We start from the raw sequence: 23,460 nt of genomic DNA on the forward strand, positions 1-23,460 counted from the left end.
TATGCGATTAGAACTGTTAATGAATTAAGCCATGGTTGTATAATGTCTGAGGTGGTAAAGGTGCTTGCTGTCCAGAGGGAGGTCTGATTTAATCCCTAGGCCCCATATCGTGGAAGGAGAACCAATTGCTCCCGTAGTTGGTCTGTGACCTCCACACTTGTGGTATGAATGTCGTAAGGTGTGCGCACACACGCGCACACACACACACACACACACACACACACACACACACACACACACTCTCTCTCTCTCTCTCTCTCTCTCTCTTTCTCTCTCTCTTCTTCCCTCTCTCTAACCATAAGAAACAATAACCATCGGCCAGGTTATTAAAGCTCATGCCTTTAACTGCAGTACCCAGGAGACAGAGGTAGGTGGATCTCTGTGAGTTTGAGGCTAGCCTGGTCTACAGAGCAGGTTCCTGGACACCTAAGGCTAGTAAGACTCCATAAAAAAAATCTGATTATGAATTTTCATGGGCTTGTATATAGTCAATTTAAATACTATGAACACAAGGCAGAAAACATTTGGACTAACGCAAGCTCGTGACTCTGCAGGGAAACTGAGTAACGTACCTTCTTCATCTTCCCACTCCAGGTCTAAGGAGGTGCTGTCGTCATTCCCACTGGTTGATTTGGTTTTGGTCATTAGGTCACAGCTGCTTTCCGTATTTGGTGTCAACACTGTGGCATCAGATGAGAGTCCTGGAACACACATCAAGTGAACTGAAATGTCGCCTTGGCTCTGACCACAACAGTCATTTTCTTTTTCTCTTTTTAAGGAAACAGTTGTCTCTCTAAATAGTATTGTTCTTCCAAATGCCCAGAAATATAGTTCTTAATGTGGTAAAAAGTGAACTGGAAATGTTTAGAGAATATATTAAAAACTTACTACTACTTCGAAAAACTTCATACTGTGACTTTATATTTCTTAAGGAAGCTTCAAAGTCGTCTTCTGGTCCTACACTGTAATAAAAGTGAATTTTAAAAATGCATTAGTAATAGATTTAACAGAATGAATACCTATGTCAGTGATGGGGTTTCTGGCTTGAAGTTTACTCCTCAAAGTTGTAATTGTTGTGCAATCAGAATATTCTGGTGAAAATGGGTCTTAATTTATTAATGCTACCATGAAACTGAAAACAGACTGACAAATTGTGAAGGCAGTCTCAGAGCTGAGCTGTGCGATGACCCCATACCAGCAAGCACCGTCTTCATTAACTAAGATTATTGCCACCTTACCCGCAGGAACCCAGTTACCACATCCCTTCCTACAGGATGATGCGATCACTCAGACAATGGTACCAAAGTCAATTTGAATAAATGATCACTTATAGCTTAAAAAACCCACGGCTCTCAGTATCCTGAGACAGTGTATATATGTATACATGAGTGTATACACACACATATTATATGTATAAGTGTGTATATATGTGTGTGTGTGTGTGTGTGTGTGTGTGTGTGTACACATGTGTGCATGTGTCTACATTTACATGTGTGATTGAACCCAGGGCCTTGAGGTGACTACATTTACAAACATTGTGAGACCGACAGTGTCTGTGGCCACAGACAGAGGCGGGAAGGCGCGATGTTCTTTACCTTTGACAGTCTCCACTGCTGGGATGATAGCGCTGGGCAATTCTCTGCTTTTCTTGCTTTGGGAACATAATGCAATACAAAATCATTTTGATGTCAAGTTACTCTCTTAAAAAATACCCATGCAATGTCAACATCCTTCTGTGCCCAGTTTCTAAAAACAGAAAGTTAGTGTTATTCCACTGAAATAATTTCCCTTCATCATTACTTCATCATCTACATCCTCTTATTTAAGGACAGGACTTTTCTCAGCCTACCAGTGTGTGATGTTCTAGTGCTGAGAATATTCAGTTGTGAAGTGGATGTAGACAGATGCTGCCCTAACATCTCGCTACTGACGTCATGAATAAGGCAGGTAGGGCAACTGCTAGGTCACACTGCAGTCCTCTCTGCTGGAGAAAGGAGTAATCTAAGGATCTGAACGCTGATCTGACTCAGGTACTTTAATGGCAATGGTTTGGTTTGGGGACTCAGCACAGGATTCTACAGAGCCGTCCAAGTTGTGCTCTGAAGGTGGCTGTGTATTCCTGGCATGAGTGCTAATTTTGCTTCTCCATCTGATTATAGATGGCTATCGTGCTGCCTTAGCAGACCCAGTTGCTATGACAAGCAATGAACCAGCCAGCATCTGTCTGTATAGTTGAGCCCATGGATGATGCATGTATGATATGCAAATGATGCATCCCCAAAGCAAACATTTAGTCATGGGAACAAGAACACAGAGGACCTAGATTACCCAAACTGACACATCAAATGGGGTGCTTTAATCCAGTGGCTCTCAACCTTCTTAAGACTGTGACCCTTTATACTGTTCCTCATGTTATGGTGACGCCAATCATAAAATTATTTTCATTGCTACTTCATAACTGTAATTTTGCTACTGTTATGTATGTAAATGTCTGATATGCAGGATATCTGATGTGAGACCCCTATGAGAGGGTCATTTGATCACCAAAGGTGATTCGGTCCATAGGCTGAGAACCATTGCTTTAACCAAAGACATGGCAGAGAGGAAATTTATTATTGTAAAAAAGAATGTCTATATTAAGAGCAACAATTTGTTTCATAGAAAGTGACAGTCAACTGTAAAGTTTTCCACTACTTAGGATGTACTATAAAAAGGCACTTCCCCATAAAGCATCTGCTGAAACCCACCCCTCAGAGAGAGAGAAGGAAATAGTTTATATAGAAATCACAAAGACAGGATTTTCCAGGTCATCTGAGTTTCGGGTTTTATCCTATTGAACACTGGACCACTGCACACTGGCGGCAAATCCACAGGAAATTATGGCTAAGCACCACTGCGCCTGAACTCTGGCTCTCCTGTGTCAGCAGGAAGAGCCTCCTTTCAGCCTCCTTACCTCTGAGGCAGGGGACTCAAATGCCGCCTTCTCCTAAGACTGCTGTATATTTTAAACTAAGACCCTTCCTTCCCATTAATGTTTCTGACACCTAGTTCTATAAAACTCTGTTACTGTTAGTTGTCAAGTATGTGAAAATGCTGTTCCCATGTCATGTAAGAGATGGTAAAGCTGTCTTCCCTGATAACATACTAAAGATTTCTAGACTAACACTTAATGTCTCAAACACGTAAGAAATTGAGAATCAGACAATACCCCTAGTGAGCCATAAAGCATATAGCGTGTCTTATATTAAGAATAAGAGTCTTACCATTTAAGAAACTGTTTTTAAAAGTCTTCATGAACATACACTAAAATACTTGAGAATTTATATTGATGGCTAATTTCAAAATATTTGTCCTCTAAACACAGCACTTTCCCCAAAAGAATCTGAACTGAGAACAATCAGCTGCTGCTAACCTGAAGCTAAACTTACACAGAGAGCATCAAGCACAGGTTCTCGAAGAGAAAGAAAGGTTAATCTGCCTTTGGGATTCCAAAGAATATACGCATAAGTACAGCCTCTACTAAACAAGGAGCACTGACTGTAGGAAGAAGTCCCAAGTGGAGCTGTCAGAGGGGACAAGGAGAGAAGGAACCCTGGTGTGCGCTGGGGCTGCCCCCTCACCTCCAGGAGCTTTCGCTGCCTTGCTGCCCTGGCTGCTTCACGCTGGGCAGCGTATAAAGCTTCTTCTTCTAGTCTTAACTTCTCCTCTTGTAAGGCTAACTGTGCATGAACAAAATGATAAGGATTAACAGAAACCAGAACCTGTCTAGCTGCTCTGAAAACCAGCTATTCTAATTATAAAACAAAACATAAATCATTGAAAATAATTGATATCTACGAAACATATGGAAATTGGTATGTTTGTAGCTGCTCATTTCAAATTCCTTTATAAAATACCCAAGAGGATATGTAAGCCATCACTGCATTCTGTAGAAAACGCACTGACTTTCATTTTCAGGCATCATGTTAATACTCGTCACCCTGACAGCAATGGCTTTGGCACTCACATATCGAAAAGTCTTGAATCCAAGGTCAATCACATCTCTGCTTTTCCCAGATTCCTGTCTTTCCACTTAATAGACATCTATACACATTTCTCAATTTTATTAGTATTCGTTAGTCAAAACTGCTCTCTGATTTAAATTCTTTTTTTTTTTTAAGATTTATTTATTTTATTTATATGAGTACACTGTAGCTGTCTTCAGCCACACCAGGAGAGGGCATCAGAATCCATTACAGATGGTTGTGAACCACCATGTGGTTGCTGAGAATTGAACTCAGGACCTCTGGAAGAGCAGTCAGTGCTCTTAACCACTGAGCCATCTCTCCAGCCCCATGATTTAAATTCTTACCATTCATAATGGCATACACAAAATCCTAGTGATAAGTTACTGCACTTTAAATCTGTTAACCTTATATTAAAATTGCATTTTAAATCAAGCTCTAACCCCCTTTTTCTTTCGAGTACTGTCAGCTATAATGTGTAGATTAGATTAACACATTCGTGAGTCATAGATGGTAGTAAACATTCTGTTTTTTATTTTTACTTTAAACAATTCCTTTTGGTAGTCAGACTGAACCCAGCACCTTTATACCGCATCAGGGCCTCCCTATATAGTTTGGGCTGTCCTTGAGGCTATGCTCCACAGACTAGCCTCAAACTCACACGCTCCTGCCTGTGCCTCTCGAGGGCTGTGAATTATAGGCACATACCACCATGCCCAGCTTGAAGATGGCTTTTCAATGTGGAGTGACATAAACTGACTGTCTTTAACTCAGTGATATTGAGGCCGTGATTACAGGCCACCTCCATAAACTTACGTACACATTATGACTGCTCAGGTACTTGACTCACTGAGAACACACAAACCCAAGACACGAAAACTTAAAACACAGCTCATCATGAAACAGCAGTTGATTTAGGCTGACCCAGAAAAGTACTTGTTCTTGCTTGACACGTCTACTAGTGAATTGAGAACTGCATTTAAGAGTCCTCTAGATTTGTCATGTGACATCACATGAGCTCTTACTATGACAGGGTCACAACATGTGTTTCATGAGGTAAGGGCAGGCCACTTACCTCCCTCTGGATTTTCCTATCCACGTCTTTCTGCTTCTCAGCAATAGAGTCATAATGCCTCTCTTGTAAGTCAACGATTTCTTCCTCAGTAAGTGGCCTAGAGAAAACAGGGAGGGAGGGAGGGAAGGAACAGGAAAAAACAAAACAAGAACCCTTCTGATGAACCTTAGTCCAAATAAAACACTCCAAAAGCCAGAGAATGCTGAAATTTTACTGTTAAACATATATATATAAAAGCAACAGAACACAGCTTCAACTGTTAGGTGAAACTATAAGCTGCAACACAAAAACCCTTCTGTCAGTGAGGTGGTGTGCTTCCCTTTACAGACTCTGCACAGCTCTGCGCCACAGCTGTCCTCGGCTACCCTCCCCCCACCCCCAACACCTCACCAGAGTGTAGCCTCAGTATGCTCTACTCTCTTCTCAGTGCTCACAGTCAGAACTAATCCTTCCAATGATCCAGGGCTCCCTGGGCCCTGCATCCTTCCCCATACTAGCCAATAAAGACAGCAATCTCCTGGCTTCCACTTAGGAAAGGACGTTCTCATATCAGGTCTGAATTTCCTTCTCTCTACACACCTTCCCACATTCCTACATTACACCGGTCACTCTGCTCATCCACTCTAAGCCCCTTCTGCTAGAAAAAAGGCAGCAACAATTTGGCCCTCAGCCTCCAGCAAGTCTTTTAACTTACACAAGGTGACCACCTACACTAACTACTCTGTAACTTTAAGTTTCTTATTCAAGCTCTTTATTCTTAAGGGCAGCCTCATTTCATTTCCACTTCAGTGCTTAAATTCATTGTATTCCTGCTTCCCTTCTAAAGATGACCTACCTGAGGCCATCACTATCTCGAGATTCCCTCACGTCCACGGCCTGTACCTCGGTGCTTACCCCGTGCAGCTCCTCCACGTAAGCACAGAGATGACATGGGAGGGAAATGAGATGGACCCGGATTAAGACAAGCATGCGGTAGCTGGGACTTACTGCAGGCGGTCCAGCACCGTTCTACCCAGCCTGCTTCCTGTCTCCATGCCCTGTTTCAGCTCACTCCTTCGGTCCCTGCAGACACCAGCTGCCGTCACCCCAGTAACTCTGGTGACCAGCGGCTTCTATGCTGCTAAACACATCAAACAACTTGGATCCTTCTGACTCACGTTCCTGAGCGTCCCCTCTAACCCGGCCTGTGTCTGGACCTTCTCATTTCTCCTTTGCCTTCCTAAGTTCTCTGGTTCTCTGCCTCTATCACTTTTCAACCATTCTCAAAGTCCCTTTCCTGTGTGCCTATTTAATTCCCACCATTCTTCCCTATGCTCCGAGAACCCTGCTCTATCATCCCGCAATCCAGGTATGCGACCGACGCACTGACCCGACCCTGACTTGGTGCCTACTAGATAAGTGCCCTAGCACGGAGCTAGTTACCTCTGGGCACAGCAACAGGCTAGTAATGCCAGCATTCAGAAAGATCTAAAGCTCACCCCAGGCTAAACTACACAGGAACTCTTGAGGCCAGGCCGAGTTACATATATCAGGATCCCACCTCTAGGCAACTATGTCTCAAAACGAAGCACAGTACAGCAACACAGACACCCTAGAGTTTATTAAGCGCTTACCTAATGCTTACTTACACATTTTTCATACAATATAATTGTAAACATATTCTTTCCCTCCCTCAATGCCTTCCTGACCCTCTCCATTCAATTTAATGTCCTTTCTCTCCTCCCCTGCTAAAATAGAAAACCAATAAACAAACAAAAAAAAAACAAGAACAAAAAAAGAAAACAAGAAAAAAGAAAGAGAAAAGAAAATCGGCAAAAGAGAAAAGAAAAAGCTTAAAAAAAAAAAAAAAAGAAGGCAGAGAGTGTTTTGTGTTGGTCAATTACTCCTGGGCTTGGCCTGGCGCCTGTACTGGAGTGTGGCTGATACCCAACAGCCACACTCCAGGGAAAGCTGATTCTCCCCTTCCCAGCAGGTATCAACTGCAAACAGCTTCTTGGTTAGGGGTGGAACTTTGTGTCTTTTATTGTCTTTTCAGAACCTTCACTGAAAGCAAGGCATACATTTCTGTCCTTATTTATGGTCTCCTCTTAGAAGGAGGGCTTCTGTTAGAAGGGCAGAGCTCCCTTCTAAGCGATTCTCTCACTCTGTATGGACACTTTTTGACTACCTGTGAAGGTCTCTCTGCCTGAACAATACTTGTTAACTAGTTCTTTAGAGATCAACCCAGTTATCATTTATTTAAAAAAAGTCCTTTTGGACACAGCTCCCCATACACATTTGGGTCACAGGGATTCTCTAGGTTTATTAGTATGTTCTATAACAGCTGTTTTAATTGCTACCTAATATTGAAATATTGAAATGTAATCGCCAGGATCTTTCAGTAAAATATACTTTCTTCTGGTCTCTCTCTCTCTCTCTCTCTCTCTCTCTCTCTCTCTCTCTCTCTCACACACACACACACACACACACACACACACACACACACACACACACGGGGAGAGGTGGAGGTGGGGGATGGGGAGAGTGAGAGCACTGAAGCCTGGACTAACCAGGGCTGTGCACGTGCTAGGCAAGCATCTGACCGCTCAGCCTTGTCGTCTTCCTGTTTAAGGGTGGACGCAGCCCAGACATTCCTCCGCGTGTGTCTGTCTGTCTGTCGTACGTCTACGTCACTGATCCTGTGGCCCCAGGGCTGCCATTACAGACCTGCATTGTCACAACAGGTTCACACTTGATTGTTCAAAGTCCAATATGTAACCCAGTGCCTGGCACACGGACAGCTGCCCAACAAAGGTTTGCTAAACTAAGAAAATGCAAGGGCAAAAATAACAAAGAGGAGACACCTACACTGACACTAGAACGTTCTGTGCACCATTTGCTCACCTAGCGCCTAGGGAGGCCAGAGATAGTTTTAGGTTCCCTAGAACTGGAGTTACAGACGATTGTAAACGCCATGGCTGCTGAAAACCAAATCTGGGTCATCTGGAATAGTAATCAGTCAGTGCTCTTGACTTCTGAGCCATCGCTTCAGCCCAGGAACTTTCTTTTGAGTTCAAGGCAAGATGCTTCTTTTTCAAGCAGTCTATGCAATTTTAATAGCAGATAAAAAGTTATGTAAATAAATTATATTTCCAAGGTTTTAGTTACTTCTGAAGTTGTAAAAGTTTTTTAATTAGAAGAATGTTTTAGAATGTCAAAAAGAAGAAAAAGGGGGTAAAATAAATATAAAAAGAAATAGTTATCAATGTTAAGAGGCTTTAAGAAAACTAAATGATTCATAACCTAAGTCCAAAAGAAAAAAAATCTGAGAAATTAATATACATCTTTTTTTACTATTCAAAATATTGTTTGGGGAAACGCATTATTTGTCTTACTTTTATGTAATGAGAAAATTTTGTTTCTAAATCATAAAATACTCAGTATCTTGAAGACTGTGATAAGACTCTGAAGAGCTCACATGTGTTGTTTAAAAGTTCTAATCCATTCTGAGGAGAAGCTCCTTAAATAAAAAGGTAAACAAGTCAAAATAACTTCAGCAAGTCCCTGAAACTGACCAGATTCACCAGGCCCCTCTCTGCCAGAGTAAGAAAAAACTAAGCGTCATTCTTAGATAAGTCTTATGCAAAGAAGACTCTGACACCAGATGAGCTGCCTACAGGCGGTATGAACCACCTGAGGCACCTGAGGACACGATCCAACCCTTTGAGCTACCTGCAGGCTGTGCAGTGTACTCCAGATTCCCAGCTTTGTGAGCTGTTACCTAGCTAGAGTGGTTTTGCTGTCTTTGAGTCATTTCTGCTCCTGTATGTAACCCCTCACCCATAATCCTGTAAGTAACCCCAATAAAACTCATTGACTTTGGTGGAGTCCATACTTTGGTCTGTCGTGGGAGTGAGCAGATGTGTGTGTTGCATCTCCCCAGGAAGTTTTGTCACACAACACTTACACATTTTGTTGTTTTGATAAACCTTACCTATGGCTGCTTCCTGGGCTCTCCCCCTGCACAAAAATTAAACAAGTAAAAGAATTTTCACTAGGTGAACTCACTACTTAAGGCAAGCCAAAGCAATTTTCATTAAATCAAAAATACTTTTTACTTACCTATTTCTGTCACAATAAGCAAATCTCATTATTAAAAGGATTTAAAACAAACAAACAAACAAAAAAAAAAAAAACTTCACTATTTCCAAAGGCAAAATGCCACTACAGAAAAAACATTTGTTGGCTATTTCTTAACTTTTTTTTTTTAAATAGACATGTGTTATGTAGCGAATGAACCCTCACAGTTAGGACACAAAAGACAACACACTCACTGTGTCTTCCACATTTGTGGCTGACCTTTGTTATTCAGATTCCAAAGCTTTAAAACGTACAGGCCTGTTGAAGGGTTTAAAATGTATAGGCCTGGTGAAGGGATTTTGCAGCCCTCCCCTGGAAGTCAGTACCTTAGACTTCCTAGCCACTTGAAAACATGCAGAAGAGCACATAACTGAAGAGTTGGCCCAGGACTGTGGTCCTAGCTAAGGCACAACAGGCACCACTGTGCCCTCTGCTACACTTCTCAGGCCAAATGAGGAGCCTTCGCCATTGCTGCTTGTGCTCTGTGGTTTCACTGTTTAAAATTATTCCCGAGCCATGGAGATTCTGCCTTAGAATAAAACAAAACACCCCAAATATGGCCTGTAACTGCTTTCTGCTGTTCCTAAGCACAGGAAGGCATGAACTGTCTTGTACAGAGAAGATGTGGGGTAGATAAAGCATGTTGACAGTGAGCTCACACTCAGCAGTCTATGCTAAGAACAGTTGCCTATAGAAAAATATGAACTAAACCTATGAATTCTCAGGCATGAAGATGCTGTGACCAAGGTTTCAGGGATCCATCTCTTAGTTTCGCTAGGAGGAGGGATTGCACAGCACTCATGGGGACTCTGAACCATTACAGTTACAGAATGAACTGGGGCTGGTGAAACAGTTCAGTGCTCATGACCAGTACTGCTCCTGCAGAGGGATCTGAGGTTAGTTCCCAGCACCCACACAATGTGGTTCCCAGTTGCCTGTGACTCCGGCTGCAGAGATCTACCACACACACGGCATATGTGTAGCAAATCTATGCAGTGAATAGAACTAAGAAATACATCTAAAAGGAAGAAAAAGAAATTAACAGGTTCAGTTTCTTTTAAGACTAATTTGGGCTTATGAGTATTTCTTATATGTTTACACTACAAATGTCTATCAGCTAAAATACATTACTAAGTTGGCAGTAAGAATCTAATTCTAGATGGTCCACACTCAGGTCGGAAGTGGCATCACAGAAGAGGATGGGGTGTAACCTGATCATCGTGAGCAGGGCACAGCAGAGGCTGGTCAGCAAGGTACGGACTAACAAAAAGCCCGGAGCCAACCACTGAAAGGGAAACATGAAGCAAGCCTCAGGCTGTTCTGAGAAGGATACTGCTGGGGTGAAGTATGACCCTGAAAGAAGCCTCATTTGTGAGAAGGAGATGGAAGTGACTGCTGGGAAGGGAAGGAAGGCGGCCATGGAAGGCAGGTGTTGCTTCACTCGGAAAATAAAGGCTGGACAGGTCTCTGGACTCCTCCTGGATGATGCAAATCTTTGCTTTTAGAAGGTCTTTTTGTTGCAGAATGGATGAGGAGTGAAAAGCAAAACAAAAAGTGTCCAACGAATTCAACAACCAGTAAGAACGAAAACTGAGGCAGACACTTACCTCATCGCTCTCCACAAGATTCTCAAACTGAAAAGACAGAAAGACAACCATTAGGAGGGATGATATTTGTCTAGTAGACACTGTTCACGAGAAACATCACTCTTTTTAGCCTTAAAATAATACAACTTTATATTTATGAGGGAACCTAAGAAGTTGAGTGCCTTTTATGATCAGCACATGTCATATATTCCAGTCAGCAAAATGGCCAACCCAAGCATGCATATATAAAAAATTATTTCTGTCTATCAGAATCTACAATACTGAGCCATGCCTAATGGTTCAGACCTGTGATCTCAGCTACTCTGAAGGGGGAGGCAGGGAGATGCAAAGCTGAAGGCCAGCCTTGGAGACAGAGTGAGTTCTGGGCCAGCCTGTATGGCCTTGTGAGACATTGCCTTAAAATAAAGGGTCAAATGAGAGGGATGGGGATGTCAGCCAGAGTCTAACCTCTACCACTCACGAGGCATGCCTCAAAAAGCAATCAACAACATTCAAATACACAGTTAGTTTTTCATACTTAGTCCATACTAAACGTAGGTCTAAATCCTTCTCTAGTATCTTAAAATAACAACAAGGAGCTGGAACGATGGCCCTGCAGTTCGGAACATTTGTGACTCTTGTAGAGGACCCAGGTTCGGTTCCCAGCACCTATATGGTGGCTCACAAAAGCCTGTAACTTGCTAGGAAACTGTCATCCTTTCCTGGTCTCAGGGGGCACTGTACGCACATAATGAATGGAGCACAGTGCAGGCAAAAGTCTCATATGTGTAAAACAGAATTCTGGTATTTCGGATCCCACCCAACACTCAAGGACTCACCTCTATGGTCAAGTGCTCTCCTCTTGGGCATGTTCTAAAATACTTTGATCTAGGAAGAAAAAGATAAGATGTTAAAAAATCACAACTAAGTCTAAAACTGAATTAAAATTATGGCATAAACATATTCCTACAACACACAACTGTAAATTTTCTAATATAGAGCACTTTGTATTTCTAAAAACAAACCAAATTTACCTAAGACTATATATATAAATAGTTTAGGTTTTTTTTTTTTTTTTTGATGTAACAGCAAGAGGTAGCTTTATTAACGAGATCCCGGGTCTTAGCGGGATCCCGGGTCGACACGTATCTTACACAGGAGACAGAGGAATCGACCCCGAGCTTCCAAACTCGGGGGTTTATATAGGGGAGGTTAGGGGCATTCGCGCGGTTACAATAGTTTAGATTTTTAAACTTCATCCTAAGTTTAGCTAACTAACCAATCTTTTTATTGACACTAATGTTTACTTAGACTGTAATAGTAAGTTAATTTATACAAATATTACATAGAACAGAATATAGCGATTTTAATTTTAGTTCATTTTATTATATAAGTAAAATATCTTGTTAAAAATGGAGGTAAATATAATCAAATCACATGCACTGTATGAAAATATCAATGAAATCCATTATTATTTTAACTAACACGTCAAAAAACCAGAAATCCCTTTAAAAGCACACAAAAGGCCATACTAAATTATATACAACGACTATGTCCCTTACACTTTAAACCTATGTGAAACCTCACAACTCTGAAAGGACAACACAGGCCAGTGTGTGACGAGCAGCAGCCACAGTAGCCACAGCAGCTTCTGCTTATAACACCATGGCTTAAAGGCTGAGGCGGGAGGGCTGCTGTGAGCCTAACCCAGCTTTGCCTATGTCGCCAGGCCTCTCGATAATGGGCCACGTAGTCTATGAAGGCTTTATGCTCCTTTCTTATGCCTTCACAAATGAAAGAAGGAAAGAGTTCATACAGGCCCACTAGATTAACTTTTCGAAGGCGTGGGGTAGGGCAAACCTTTCCTTTTACTTTGGCAGTTTATTTCTGTACGTCTCTCTGACACTTAGATCAGTTAAACGAGCACCTTCCTTGTCACGTCTGCACCAACAATATATGCTCTACTGCAATTCAAGTTCATCTCAGACACGGCCAACTCAAATTCTGGTGCTACTGAGAGAGAACTAGGCATCTTTAAGACTCTCACTCACGAGCAGTTCCCACTATGGTGCCAAAATGAACAAAGGGAAGAGCCTCACATAGGAACCACTACGCCTTATAGTTCGACTGTCAGCTGTACTAGACAGAAAAGACCTCTTTGAATAACGAGATCTCTGGGGTCAGGTCTGATGCTCTGTACTTTTGCATGGAGGTGGCTGAGAGAGTTAGTAAGAAAATGAAGCATTGCAACTGACAAATAAAAACATCAAAGAAGGGGTTGGGGATTTAGCTCAGTGGCAGAGCGCTTGCCTAGGAAGCGCAAGACCCTGGGTTCAGTCCCCAGCTCCGGAAAAAAGAACCAAAAAAAAAAACAAAAACAAAAAACAAAAAAAAAAAAACATCAAAGAAGTAATCTGACAGATGTGACAGCTGATCTTCACTGTCCACTGACTGGGTTTAGAAGCACTTGGAGCCTGTGGCAGCGTCTCCCTAAAGAATGGCAGGAGCTTGTTTTAGTCATTTCCTGTTGCTGTGATGAGACACCCATACAGAAGCCACTAACGGAGAGCAGTGCGTTTGCTCTGTTCCAGGTTCCAGTCCATCACTGCGGAGGAGACAAGCTGGAGAACCGGAAGCCACTAGTCACACCACACCCAGGGAAAGCAGACAGCACCGAGTTGTGTACACTAGTGCTTTCTCCTTCTCCTCCTCCTTCCCAGGGCCTGGCCATGAAATGCAGGTGCCCACCATCAGTGCGGGTCTTTCCATCTTATCACGATTAAGGACACCTCTCACAAGCACACTCACAGACTAACCTAATCTAGACAACTTTTTGGGATTCCCTTCCCAAGGAACTCTGGATTGGGTCAAACTGTATAAAGGAACCATCCCAGGCACCAGCATCCTGAACAGAATAAAGAGAAGAAGAGCAGCCGAGAGCTTGGCGGCCCTGATGTGATGGCATATGTCCCCCATGAGTTAAAGAGTGCCAAGGTCAGCCCTTTCTCCTGCTTTAATCTGTATTCCTGGGGTAGTTTGATCAAACAGACCAACATGATACATGGCTTTGTGCCTTCCCTTTTCCAGATTATTGGTAAAAAGTAGAAGATTTTATATTGTCTTTTTAAAAAGCTAATGGAAGGGGTTGGGGATTTAGCTCAGTGGTAGAGCACTTGCCTAGCAAGTGCAAGGCCCTGGGTTCAGTCCCCAGCTCTGAAAAAAAAGAAAAGAGAAAAAAAAAAAAAAGCTACTGGAATATTCCGATATAAATACAGTATCTTTTATCCTCTAGCCACACGGGGTCTCTACTCCTTGGCTTTTCAAGCAAAACCAGAAATGAGCTGAACATTCTAGAAGAACTGTGTTCTGACAGTAGGATTCCTGCTTCTGGTATTCCAGTGTTTCTCTACATGTAACCATTCAACAATTTGACAGACTAAACTGTTCCTGTTCAGGCCTGCTGAGTGCTAGGAGTAAATGACGAGAGAAAGTTCAGCAATACTAAGATAATACAGAGCATCCGAAGCTCCACAGAACAGTCAAGACCAGAGTAAGCACTGCACTGCTCTTACATCAGGTTACATGACTTAAGTCAACCGTCTCTGGCCTCTCTAGCCACAACTGGTTACAGTGAGAACAACCACATTCCTGCCTGACTCTGACTGGACAAACTATGCACACCTAGACTTCATTTGATTTGTTCAGAGTTCTCTGGAAAACAAACATTGATAATATATTCCTAAGATCTGTAGGGCTTCACTTAAAATAAATTAGACAAATCTTATCACAAAGACTATTTACTGCCTCCTACAGTAGTAAGAGCATATTGATTGGTTAACATGAATATGCAATTTGGCAAACTCAGGCATTGTTTTTTTAAGAGAAGCTTTACTATGGGGCTTTTCTAAAACACAAATGGGTATCAGAGTATATATATGTATATATATATGTATGTATATGGATGAATTATGGATGTCCTTATTTATTTAAACACTGCTGGCGCCTCCTAGAACCCCCCATGGACATGTGCAGTATTCAAGTTGACCAGTTCTATTTTGCCAACAATGACCCATATAAAAACTAGAGCTGTGCTCCAAGTTTTCCAAATGGAGCATGGTTAGAAAGGCAAATGTTTTCAAGTACCATTTCAAGGATGTCTCCGTAGCGCACAGGCAATGTATCAGTTCACAGAAGAGCCCTTAAGTAAATACCCCATCACTTAAGCAAAAGAAGGACATCAAGATTCAAGTCTTTCATACTACTGACTGCTAAAAATCTAACAAATTTGGGACATATATTTGTAGTATTTCCTATAAAAAGCTATTCTGATTTTTTAAAAAACGTTCTATTGATTCTTTGTGAATTTCACATCATGCACCCCATCCCCACTCATCTCCTGGACCCTTTGTGTCTGCCCTCCACTCTTGCAGCCTCCCCCCAAAAGCAAATAAAAAAATAAATATAAATAAAACACCAAAACACTGGTTAGAAGTGGAACAATTGTGCAGTGGCAGTGTACCACAGAGTACACCCTTTTGTCCACACATCTTTACTTGGAAATATCCACTGCAATGAGTCATCGGTCTGATTCGAGATCTCTGGATTCTGCCACACTATCAATACTAGATTCTTGCTGGGACTCCTCTCAGATATCCTGATGTTGCCCGTGTCATGGAGATCCTGCAGGACCAGCCCGTTCACATGCCCCAACAGTTCACAGATGCCACAGCTATTGGGTTAGGCCAACTCAAAGCCAACTCTAAGCTGGTCCTGGTGGGGAAGGTGCTGGTGAGCCAGCTCTGAGGGTTTAACAGCAGAAGAGCTGGTCCAGCTTCTTGCTGGCTACAGCACTTGGAGCTGTCCTGACTTTTTATTTTGTACCTCACAAATCTTTTAAGGGTGAAGCTTTGTCAATCACCTGGGCTCCTAACCTACCCATGGTTAAAGTGCCACATTACCTTTACCATGGTTGTTAGCAGCCATTAACAACCCTGCTCGCTTCATTGTAAGGGGTGAAGCTTTGGTCAATCACCGGGCTCCTCAGCCACCCACGGTTGTTAGCAACCATTAAAAACCCTTCATTGTCTCACTGGATATTGAAGGCAATCATCTTCCAGATTCTTCACAGATGTTCTTAGAAGCCCTCAGCTGTATAAAGAACTTCCCTAGGGGATCTTAAGAGATGATTTACTGCTTTGAGAGGCCAACTAGCAAGCACTGTGGCAGCACAAAGAAGAATAGCAGTGGCTAGGATCACAGTGATAACAGACAGAACTGAGAAGTCCTTTGAAGACAAGGCTGGCAGAACGTGTTCTTAAGTGGACAGCAATCACAAAATGAACTGTCAGAGATGAGGAAGGTGCAGCCTGGAGATCAACGTCCACATGAAGCAAGAGTCTGTGAGAATCTACTTATTGCCAAGTTAACAACACTAACATAAACTTCGTCAGTCGAAAGTCCCCTGTGGAGTGCTCTAGAGCTGGAGATGAAAGGGCAAGATGAGGAGAAGAGTTCCCTAAGAGGCGGCGCCAGCCTACAAGGGCATCCAGCTTTGTCTCAGACACTGCTTATGAACAACTTGTTCTCCATTCCAGACTACAGGAAGTATTTTTCTTTTCTTTCTTGCTTCAGATTCAAGAAATGATTTATTTACTACCCCCAAGGAATGTTGGTCATAGGCAAAGACAGTAATGCCAGCATCTCCCCCTCCCATACTTGAACTTCACGTTACGACCTGAATGTATATGGATGCTAACAACTGTGGTAAAAGGTTAGTGTGGTATTTTAATGATGGGTGGGTTAGGAGCGAGATGACTGACAGTCCCTCCCCTCACTCTGGAACAGAGTGAATATATATAATACATATATTCTTAGGGTTTTAAAGGAGTTTATACCTAATTACTATGGGAGAATGGAGTTGTTCTTGGGGTGGGAGGGACAGGGAAATTGAGTTAAATTTTGGTAAGTTAGAAATAGACTAAAACCAAACTGCCCCTAGCAGGTCAATTACATTGGCATGCTGGTCTTTGTTCCAAGACCACACCAACGCCTTCTACCATATGGTCATTTCAAAGCAAAAGGTCACCCTTACCGAAAGACAATTACTATACACTTTCCAAGCAGCTGACTTCTCAACTTAAATTAAAAATTTATAACTTAATGTTCTATATCTGAACAAACACATCCAAGGGTGAAAGCCTGGGACACAGAGAAACCACGTACAGAACTGCCTAAAACAATCTGCCACGTTTAAATAAATCAACCAAACGAATCCTGTGTTTCACAAAGGTACAAGAATTGTTTTAAATTTAAGGGAAAACCTCAGTATTTCACTAACTTGATTTCCAGCTATGTGTGACATGAGCCAAGACGAGAGAGGGCGAGGCGTTAACACGGTAAAGAATAGACTCACATTTACCAAGTACACAGACTAGGCCCTGAACTGAGCTAATTCTCACATGTGTCTCAGAAATTTGCTTTCCCCTATACTCTGTGGCTCTTGTTACCCTAGAGTGATCTCCGCTGTCCAGTATGACAGCCACTAATGAGGAGTTCTACCAAGCACTTGAAATGCAACCAGTCTGAATTTGGAGGGCTATGAGATGTCAAACTGACCTGGATTCTAAAGACAGTACAAAGGCGACTGAAGGGCCTCCTCCAGGATCTAAGCTCTTCGGCATAGATTCATGACTAGAGGTGCCAAACGTTCAGATCTTCTTCAATTTTCCTCCCTGTTTAATTTCATCAATTCTACAGCTGTACACATTGCCACACATCTAGTACTAAGTGTGCAGTTTTGAGTCTAAGCATGTTCATTTTATATGTAATGCCATCCCCAGAAGTGCTTCTGTACGTTAGACATGACTACATTTTTCATACCATTTTCACCGAGCACTGGCAGTAAACAGCTGGCCAACAGTCAAAGAAAGCCTGGGCTGATAATTTGAATCATACAATCTATAAAGAAAACAACAAACAAACAAACAAACCAGCCACCCTACTGTTTAGAACTACTACTGTTAGCACGTAAGTGGGTGTGTCAGATTATACAAAAGTCCCTGAATCTACTTAAGAAAAAAGTTCAAGCCAGAATGGAAGATCTATTGGTCCCTCCCCCCCATCATGCTTATAAGGGGAGACCCTTATTCTCTGCCTTCCTATTTGTAGAATGTGAGAAGAGATACTTAATGGTGTTTCTTTGATATAGATTTTACAAACAGTAGGATTAAGAGAAAGAACACAGTTAAGAAAGCATTTTTATTGTACCTTACTTGTGGTCATCGGTGTGAGCACCGAGGCAGAGTCCTCCCGTGACCACAGTGGTGCTCTCCATTCATCTGAGGTTAAAAAGAGCCACTGCCGTTTTTAACGTATCCTACTCCTTATCCCTAGTTTCTCATATTTTTTTTAAAAAAAGTACACATTCTATTTGCTCCAGGCACACAGGGTTATAATGAAGTTCTCGTATAAATACGCAACATTTCACATTAATAAGTTGGAAAAGGCACCTTGCCGGTACTTAGAAAGTGGAGCAATGAAAATCCCTTATGGGTAGAAGTATAAACTGGCATAACTTTAATGTATTTGGTACTGATGAAGATCTGCATAAGCTATGAACCTGTAACTCCATTCCCAGGAACCTCTGGTATGGGTGTAGGGAGGGATATATTAGAACACCTAGTAATGGTAGCAGCAGAAGGAAGAACAGAACAACAAGAACAACAAGAACAACAACAACAACAACAACAAAAAACCCAAAACAACACAACCATCCTTGAAGTAACAGAAATGTCCATCAATAAAGTAATAAATTATGGTATATTAATGCCATATATGTAGCATATATATATATGCTACAACAGGAAGCAAAGTGAGTGGATGACCAGGTATGAAAATGAGAGTTTGGACACTTTGAAATCACTGAGAACAAAAACAAATGTATATGACTAATATTTACTGTATTTAAAGTAATTACTGAGGAACAAGAATACAACTCTTCCCTTAAACCTAGCAGGGTAAACCAGCATAAAAAGCTTGCTTCAGGTGCCAGGAACCACAGAGTCTGAGGGAGCTTCGAGAGGATGAGGAGAGTGAACGCATGAATAATGCATGCAATCAACTTGAGGCTATGGATAAAGCAATGATAGCCTGGATTAGGGCGCTGTCGCGAGAGAAGCGGATAAACAAATACTCAGCAGATAAAAGATTCTGATCTGGAAGGATTAGATAATGAGATGCTGGGAAGCAGGTCAGAATCAGAATGTGCTACATACAGTGTGCGAGTGGGTACCACACAGAGTAAACACGGTAAGCCCAGGATGCAAGGAACCTGAGAAGCTAGGGGAGTCCTCGGAAACACAGCGGGGTCACACGGGGCTGAGCTGTGAAGAAATTAGAGTCACATCATATGTACATTTAACTTTCACCAACTCGGGCACATGCTCTGGGAAAAGGGAGGGGGAAAGTAATGTGTTAACCAAACGCACCCAGCACGGGGTGTGCAGTCAGTCACTAAAGAAAACACAAGTGTGCTTCCCTCCTTAGCTTGAAGGCTCTGAAGCTCAGAGCCATCCTGGGTGATTTATAGAGAGTCCCTGTGTCGTAGAGAGTTGTCTCAACAGGAGACAGATTCCTGCGTATTTACTCTACTACTAAATATGTGGATGCGGCTCAACACGGAGAGAGTGGCAGAGAAGCAGAAAAGAGGCTGTGGTTGGTGCATGGAATATTAACAAAAGAACTCAGAATAAGAAATGGAGGTTCCGGGGTTGGGGATTTAGCTCAGTGGTAGAGCGCTTGCCTAGCAAGCACAAGGCCCTGGGTTCGATCCCCAGCTCCGAAAAAAAGAAAAGAAAAGAGAGAGAGAGAGAAAAAAAAAGAAATCGAAGTTCCTTATTGTCAAGACAGATACTACAGTAACCTTAAATCTTGTTGACAGTGGGCTGAAAACGTAGCTCTTTATGCTTTTCTGTTACGTTAAAAAATAAAATCCCACAAAGCTCAAAACTACATTGGTATTGTTCTTTTTCAACATGTTTTAGATCATACCTGGTGAAATACAGTAAGACAATCCTTCACATTTTCTTAAACATTGTAAATAAATGATCAGCAAGCAAGGTAAATGATTCCAAAGCCTACAAAAACTTCAAAGCATCCAAGACATTCTTCCAGCCCACACAGAAGACAGGTCAGGCTATAACTCATATGCCTGTCAAAGCTATCACGACAAAGACACACGGCACTGTTTTCCAGCCAACATCAAACATTTCAGTAGAGATTCACCTGAATCTGAAGGGATGAGATAATGTCAACACAGGTCTACGTTACGCCTGCGGGAACGGGTCTCTGCCTCAGTGAGCTGCCTGAGCTGCCGCCCTGGCTACCTTGTGACCAGGTACTCAAACTCAAACCGTTGGTTTTTCTGGGTCACAAGCTTGCCCACAGCAGAGAGAGGCACCTAGTTTCCACTGGAGCCAATCCCTCATCACATTTTATATCTACTACTGCAGCTATTGGACGGTCTATGCTGTTTTTCTATATGCAAGGCCCATATAGAACTGGTAATCATAAAGTAAAAGCAGCTACTATTAACAATGCCTTCTGAATGATTAGCTTTAGAATGGATATTCAGAAGATTACTTTATGCCTTGCAAGGACAGTGGAGACAGATCTTCCCTCTGTCAAGGCAAAGACAGAAAAGGTTAAACAAGAGGCTGCTCTAGAGGAAATGAGTAACAAAAGAGGGAGCTCCAGCCTGATGCTTTCACGCTGTGGGCATCACCTGACATCACCCATCATCTCCTGTTGGAGAATGAAGCATGTGACCTCTTTTCTTATGTGAACCCAGTCTTTTCTTTTTCTTCCTTTCCTAAGTTACTGAGCAAAGGGCAAAGCAAATTATTAATATTTAGAACATGAAAGTCAATAAAAATTAATTTTACAGTTAAATGGGGTAAATTACAAGCAAGGTTGTTTTAATCACTCTGGAGAAGAGAAATCAGCCCATCCCCAAATATGGGAAAGGGCAGTTCCGAAGTATCAGAGACCAAAAGCCAGGCCCGTGAGGCAGTGACAGACTTAAGAAACTCTTCACAGAATCAACAAACACTTGCACATCTACCTACTAGGAACTTAACTAGGGACTCAGCAGAAGCATGGGTCAGCACATCTACCTACTAGGAACTTAACTAGTTACTCAACAGAAGCATGGGTCAGCACGTCTACCTACTAGGAACTTAACTAGTTACTCAACAGAAGCATGGGTCAGCACGTCTACCTACTAGGAAATTAACTAGGTACTCAGCAGAAGCATGGGTCAGCACGTCTACCTACTAGGAACTTAACTAGGTACTCAGCAGAAGCATGGGTCAGCACGTCTACCTACTAGGAACTTAACTAGGTACTCAGCAGAAGCATGGGTCAGCACGTCTACCTACTAGGAAATTAACTAGGTACTCAGCAGAAGCATGGGTCAGCACGTCTACCTACTAGGAAATTAACTAGGTACTCAGCAGAAGCATGGGTCAGCACGTCTACCTACTAGGAACTTAACTAGGTACTCAGCAGAAGCATGGGTCAGCACGTCTACCTACTAGGAAATTAACTAGGTACTCAGCAGAAGCATGGGTCAGCACGTCTACCTACTAGGAAATTAACTAGGTACTCAGCAGAAGCATGGGTCAGCACGTCTACCTACTAGGAAATTAACTAGGTACTCAGCAGAAGCATGGGTCAGCACGTCTACCTACTAGAAACTTAACTAGGTACTCAACAGAAGTATGGATCGCCATGGGCAGCGACCAATGAGATGGTGCACTCAGAAGCTAAGTAGGGAAGAGGAGCTCAGGAGAGCGGGCTTAGGAGAGCAGACTGTTGGGCAGTGCTGTAAGTGAGCTCTTATTTCTGGAGGGCTGGTGATGCTTCTAGAAAACTGTGGAAAGTAATTCTTGAATTGCCAGTAAAAAGATGAGTAAGTGGGTGTTATTTAAGTGAAGACAAGGAAGAAATAGGGAAGAAATAGACTTGGGGAAGACAGGACGGAGCAAGAGACAAAACAAGAAAAAACAGAAGAAATAAATACTGCAGAATCTGGAAAGATACAAATATCTAGAGGGATACATATTTAGCCTTAACCCTAGGATTAGCATTAAAGTGAGGGCTCTACAGGCCAATCTGATGTAGGAGATTCCTCAATCAAGATTCCCTCTTCTCACATATTACTAGGTTTGTGTCAGATGTGGAGGTGACACAGAAAGAAGTAACATTGAGAATGTGGGTTTGGAGGGAAGGACAATGACCCTCTGTTCACAGCTAAGGCGACTACAGACTGATTTTCTATGAAGAAGGTAGGAAACAAAAGCAAAAATGATTGGATGTAATCATTTCCTCTGAAAACAGAGGAGAGAAGGGCTATGAGAAGAAGAGGTAAAGGCAGCATTGAAAGATGGATTTAAAGGTACACAGTAAGTACTGGATGATTCTAGAACTCAGCAGGAGGACTAAACTCAACAAGACACAGGGAGTAGATAAACATACAGCATTACCTCAAAGTACACTGGGGGCGTGGGGGCCGCTGGGAAATATTCACTCATATACATATATGAATGAGAAGACTAAAAGGTCAGAAAGAAAAAAGTCCTCGGAGTCTCTAAGCTGTAACACAGAACACACGAGTAACTTGTGAAATTTCAGAAGCATCTTTCATCTGTGGTTTTCAAAGCCAATAAACATGTACACTAATACAATGAATCCTTACTACTGACACCATAGCTTCCTGTGTCTTAGCAACCCCTATTATGGCAAAACGGCATACATGAAGCAAAGGTGAGACGATATTGTTCCTCAGCAGGGTAACAGCTCAGCTGGCGTACAGGATGCTAAAGAGGGTTAATAAGAGAACCAAGGAGACCTAGGCTGGTACTTCAGGGCCAACACTATTTTCAAATGAAGGATAATACTTACCAAAAAGTTATAATATGAAGATTTGTGAATGTGCTGTATTGAACCTAGAATATCTTTAATGTTCTTTTTTTTCTGACCTATTTGCACTAATGTGTTTTTGCTGAGAATAAAAAGTGAATTACAGATATGGATACATGCTGAGCATATATGCATGAATTACAAATGGATATATGCTGAGCATGAATTCCATACAGCTCATCTGCCTGCCATAGAAGAAAACAAGACTCCGGAGTTCCGGAATCTAGCCATAGGAAACAGACGGCAGAAGTCAGTCAACAAGGAGACAGGACAGCACAGTGTGTAAAGGGGAGGTTAAAACAGAATCAAGGCTACAACCGTTCTGGAATTCAGTCTGGAGGTTCCTCAGAAAATTGGACATTGAACTACCTGAGGATCCAGCTATACCTCTCTTGGGCATATACCCAAAAGATGCCCCAACATATAACAAAGACACACGCTCCACTATGTTCATAGCAGCCTTATTTATAATAGCCAGAAGCTGGAAAGAACCCAGATACCCTTCAACAGAGGAATGGATACAGAAAATGTGGTACATCTACACAATGGAATATTACTCAGCTATCAAAAACAATGACTTTATGAAATTTATAGGCAAATGGAGGGAACTGGAAAATATCATCCTGTGTGAGGTAACCCAATCACAGAAAAACACACATGGTATGCACTCATTGATAAGTGGCTATTAGCCCAAATG

At 42.1% G+C, this 23,460-nt stretch overlaps 1 protein-coding gene and 1 non-coding gene across 3 annotated transcripts in view; one reads left to right on the plus strand and one right to left on the minus strand.

Moving 5' to 3' along the window:
* Ap1ar (adaptor-related protein complex 1 associated regulatory protein) overlaps positions 1–23,460 on the minus strand; it is a 32,529-nt gene that overhangs the window by 4,312 nt on the left and 4,757 nt on the right. The window contains 8 exon segments of one of the 2 annotated variants that reach the window (NM_001437972.1): positions 573–701; positions 889–962; positions 1,596–1,651; positions 3,621–3,719; positions 5,080–5,176; positions 9,053–9,078; positions 10,806–10,832; positions 11,624–11,672. In NM_001437972.1, the coding sequence (NP_001424901.1) occupies positions 573–701; positions 889–962; positions 1,596–1,651; positions 3,621–3,719; positions 5,080–5,176; positions 9,053–9,078; positions 10,806–10,832; positions 11,624–11,672 (557 nt within the window). 2 annotated transcript variants of the gene reach the window in all.
* Positions 19,546–19,626, plus strand: Trnaa-agc (transfer RNA alanine (anticodon AGC)). The gene has a single exon. It is a non-coding gene; the product is annotated as a tRNA-Ala (tRNA).

Source organism: Rattus norvegicus, chromosome 2 (assembly GCF_021556685.1).
Source record: "Rattus norvegicus strain SHRSP/BbbUtx chromosome 2, alternate assembly SHRSP_T2T, whole genome shotgun sequence".
In the NCBI taxonomy this organism is placed as follows: Eukaryota; Metazoa; Chordata; class Mammalia; order Rodentia; family Muridae; genus Rattus; species Rattus norvegicus.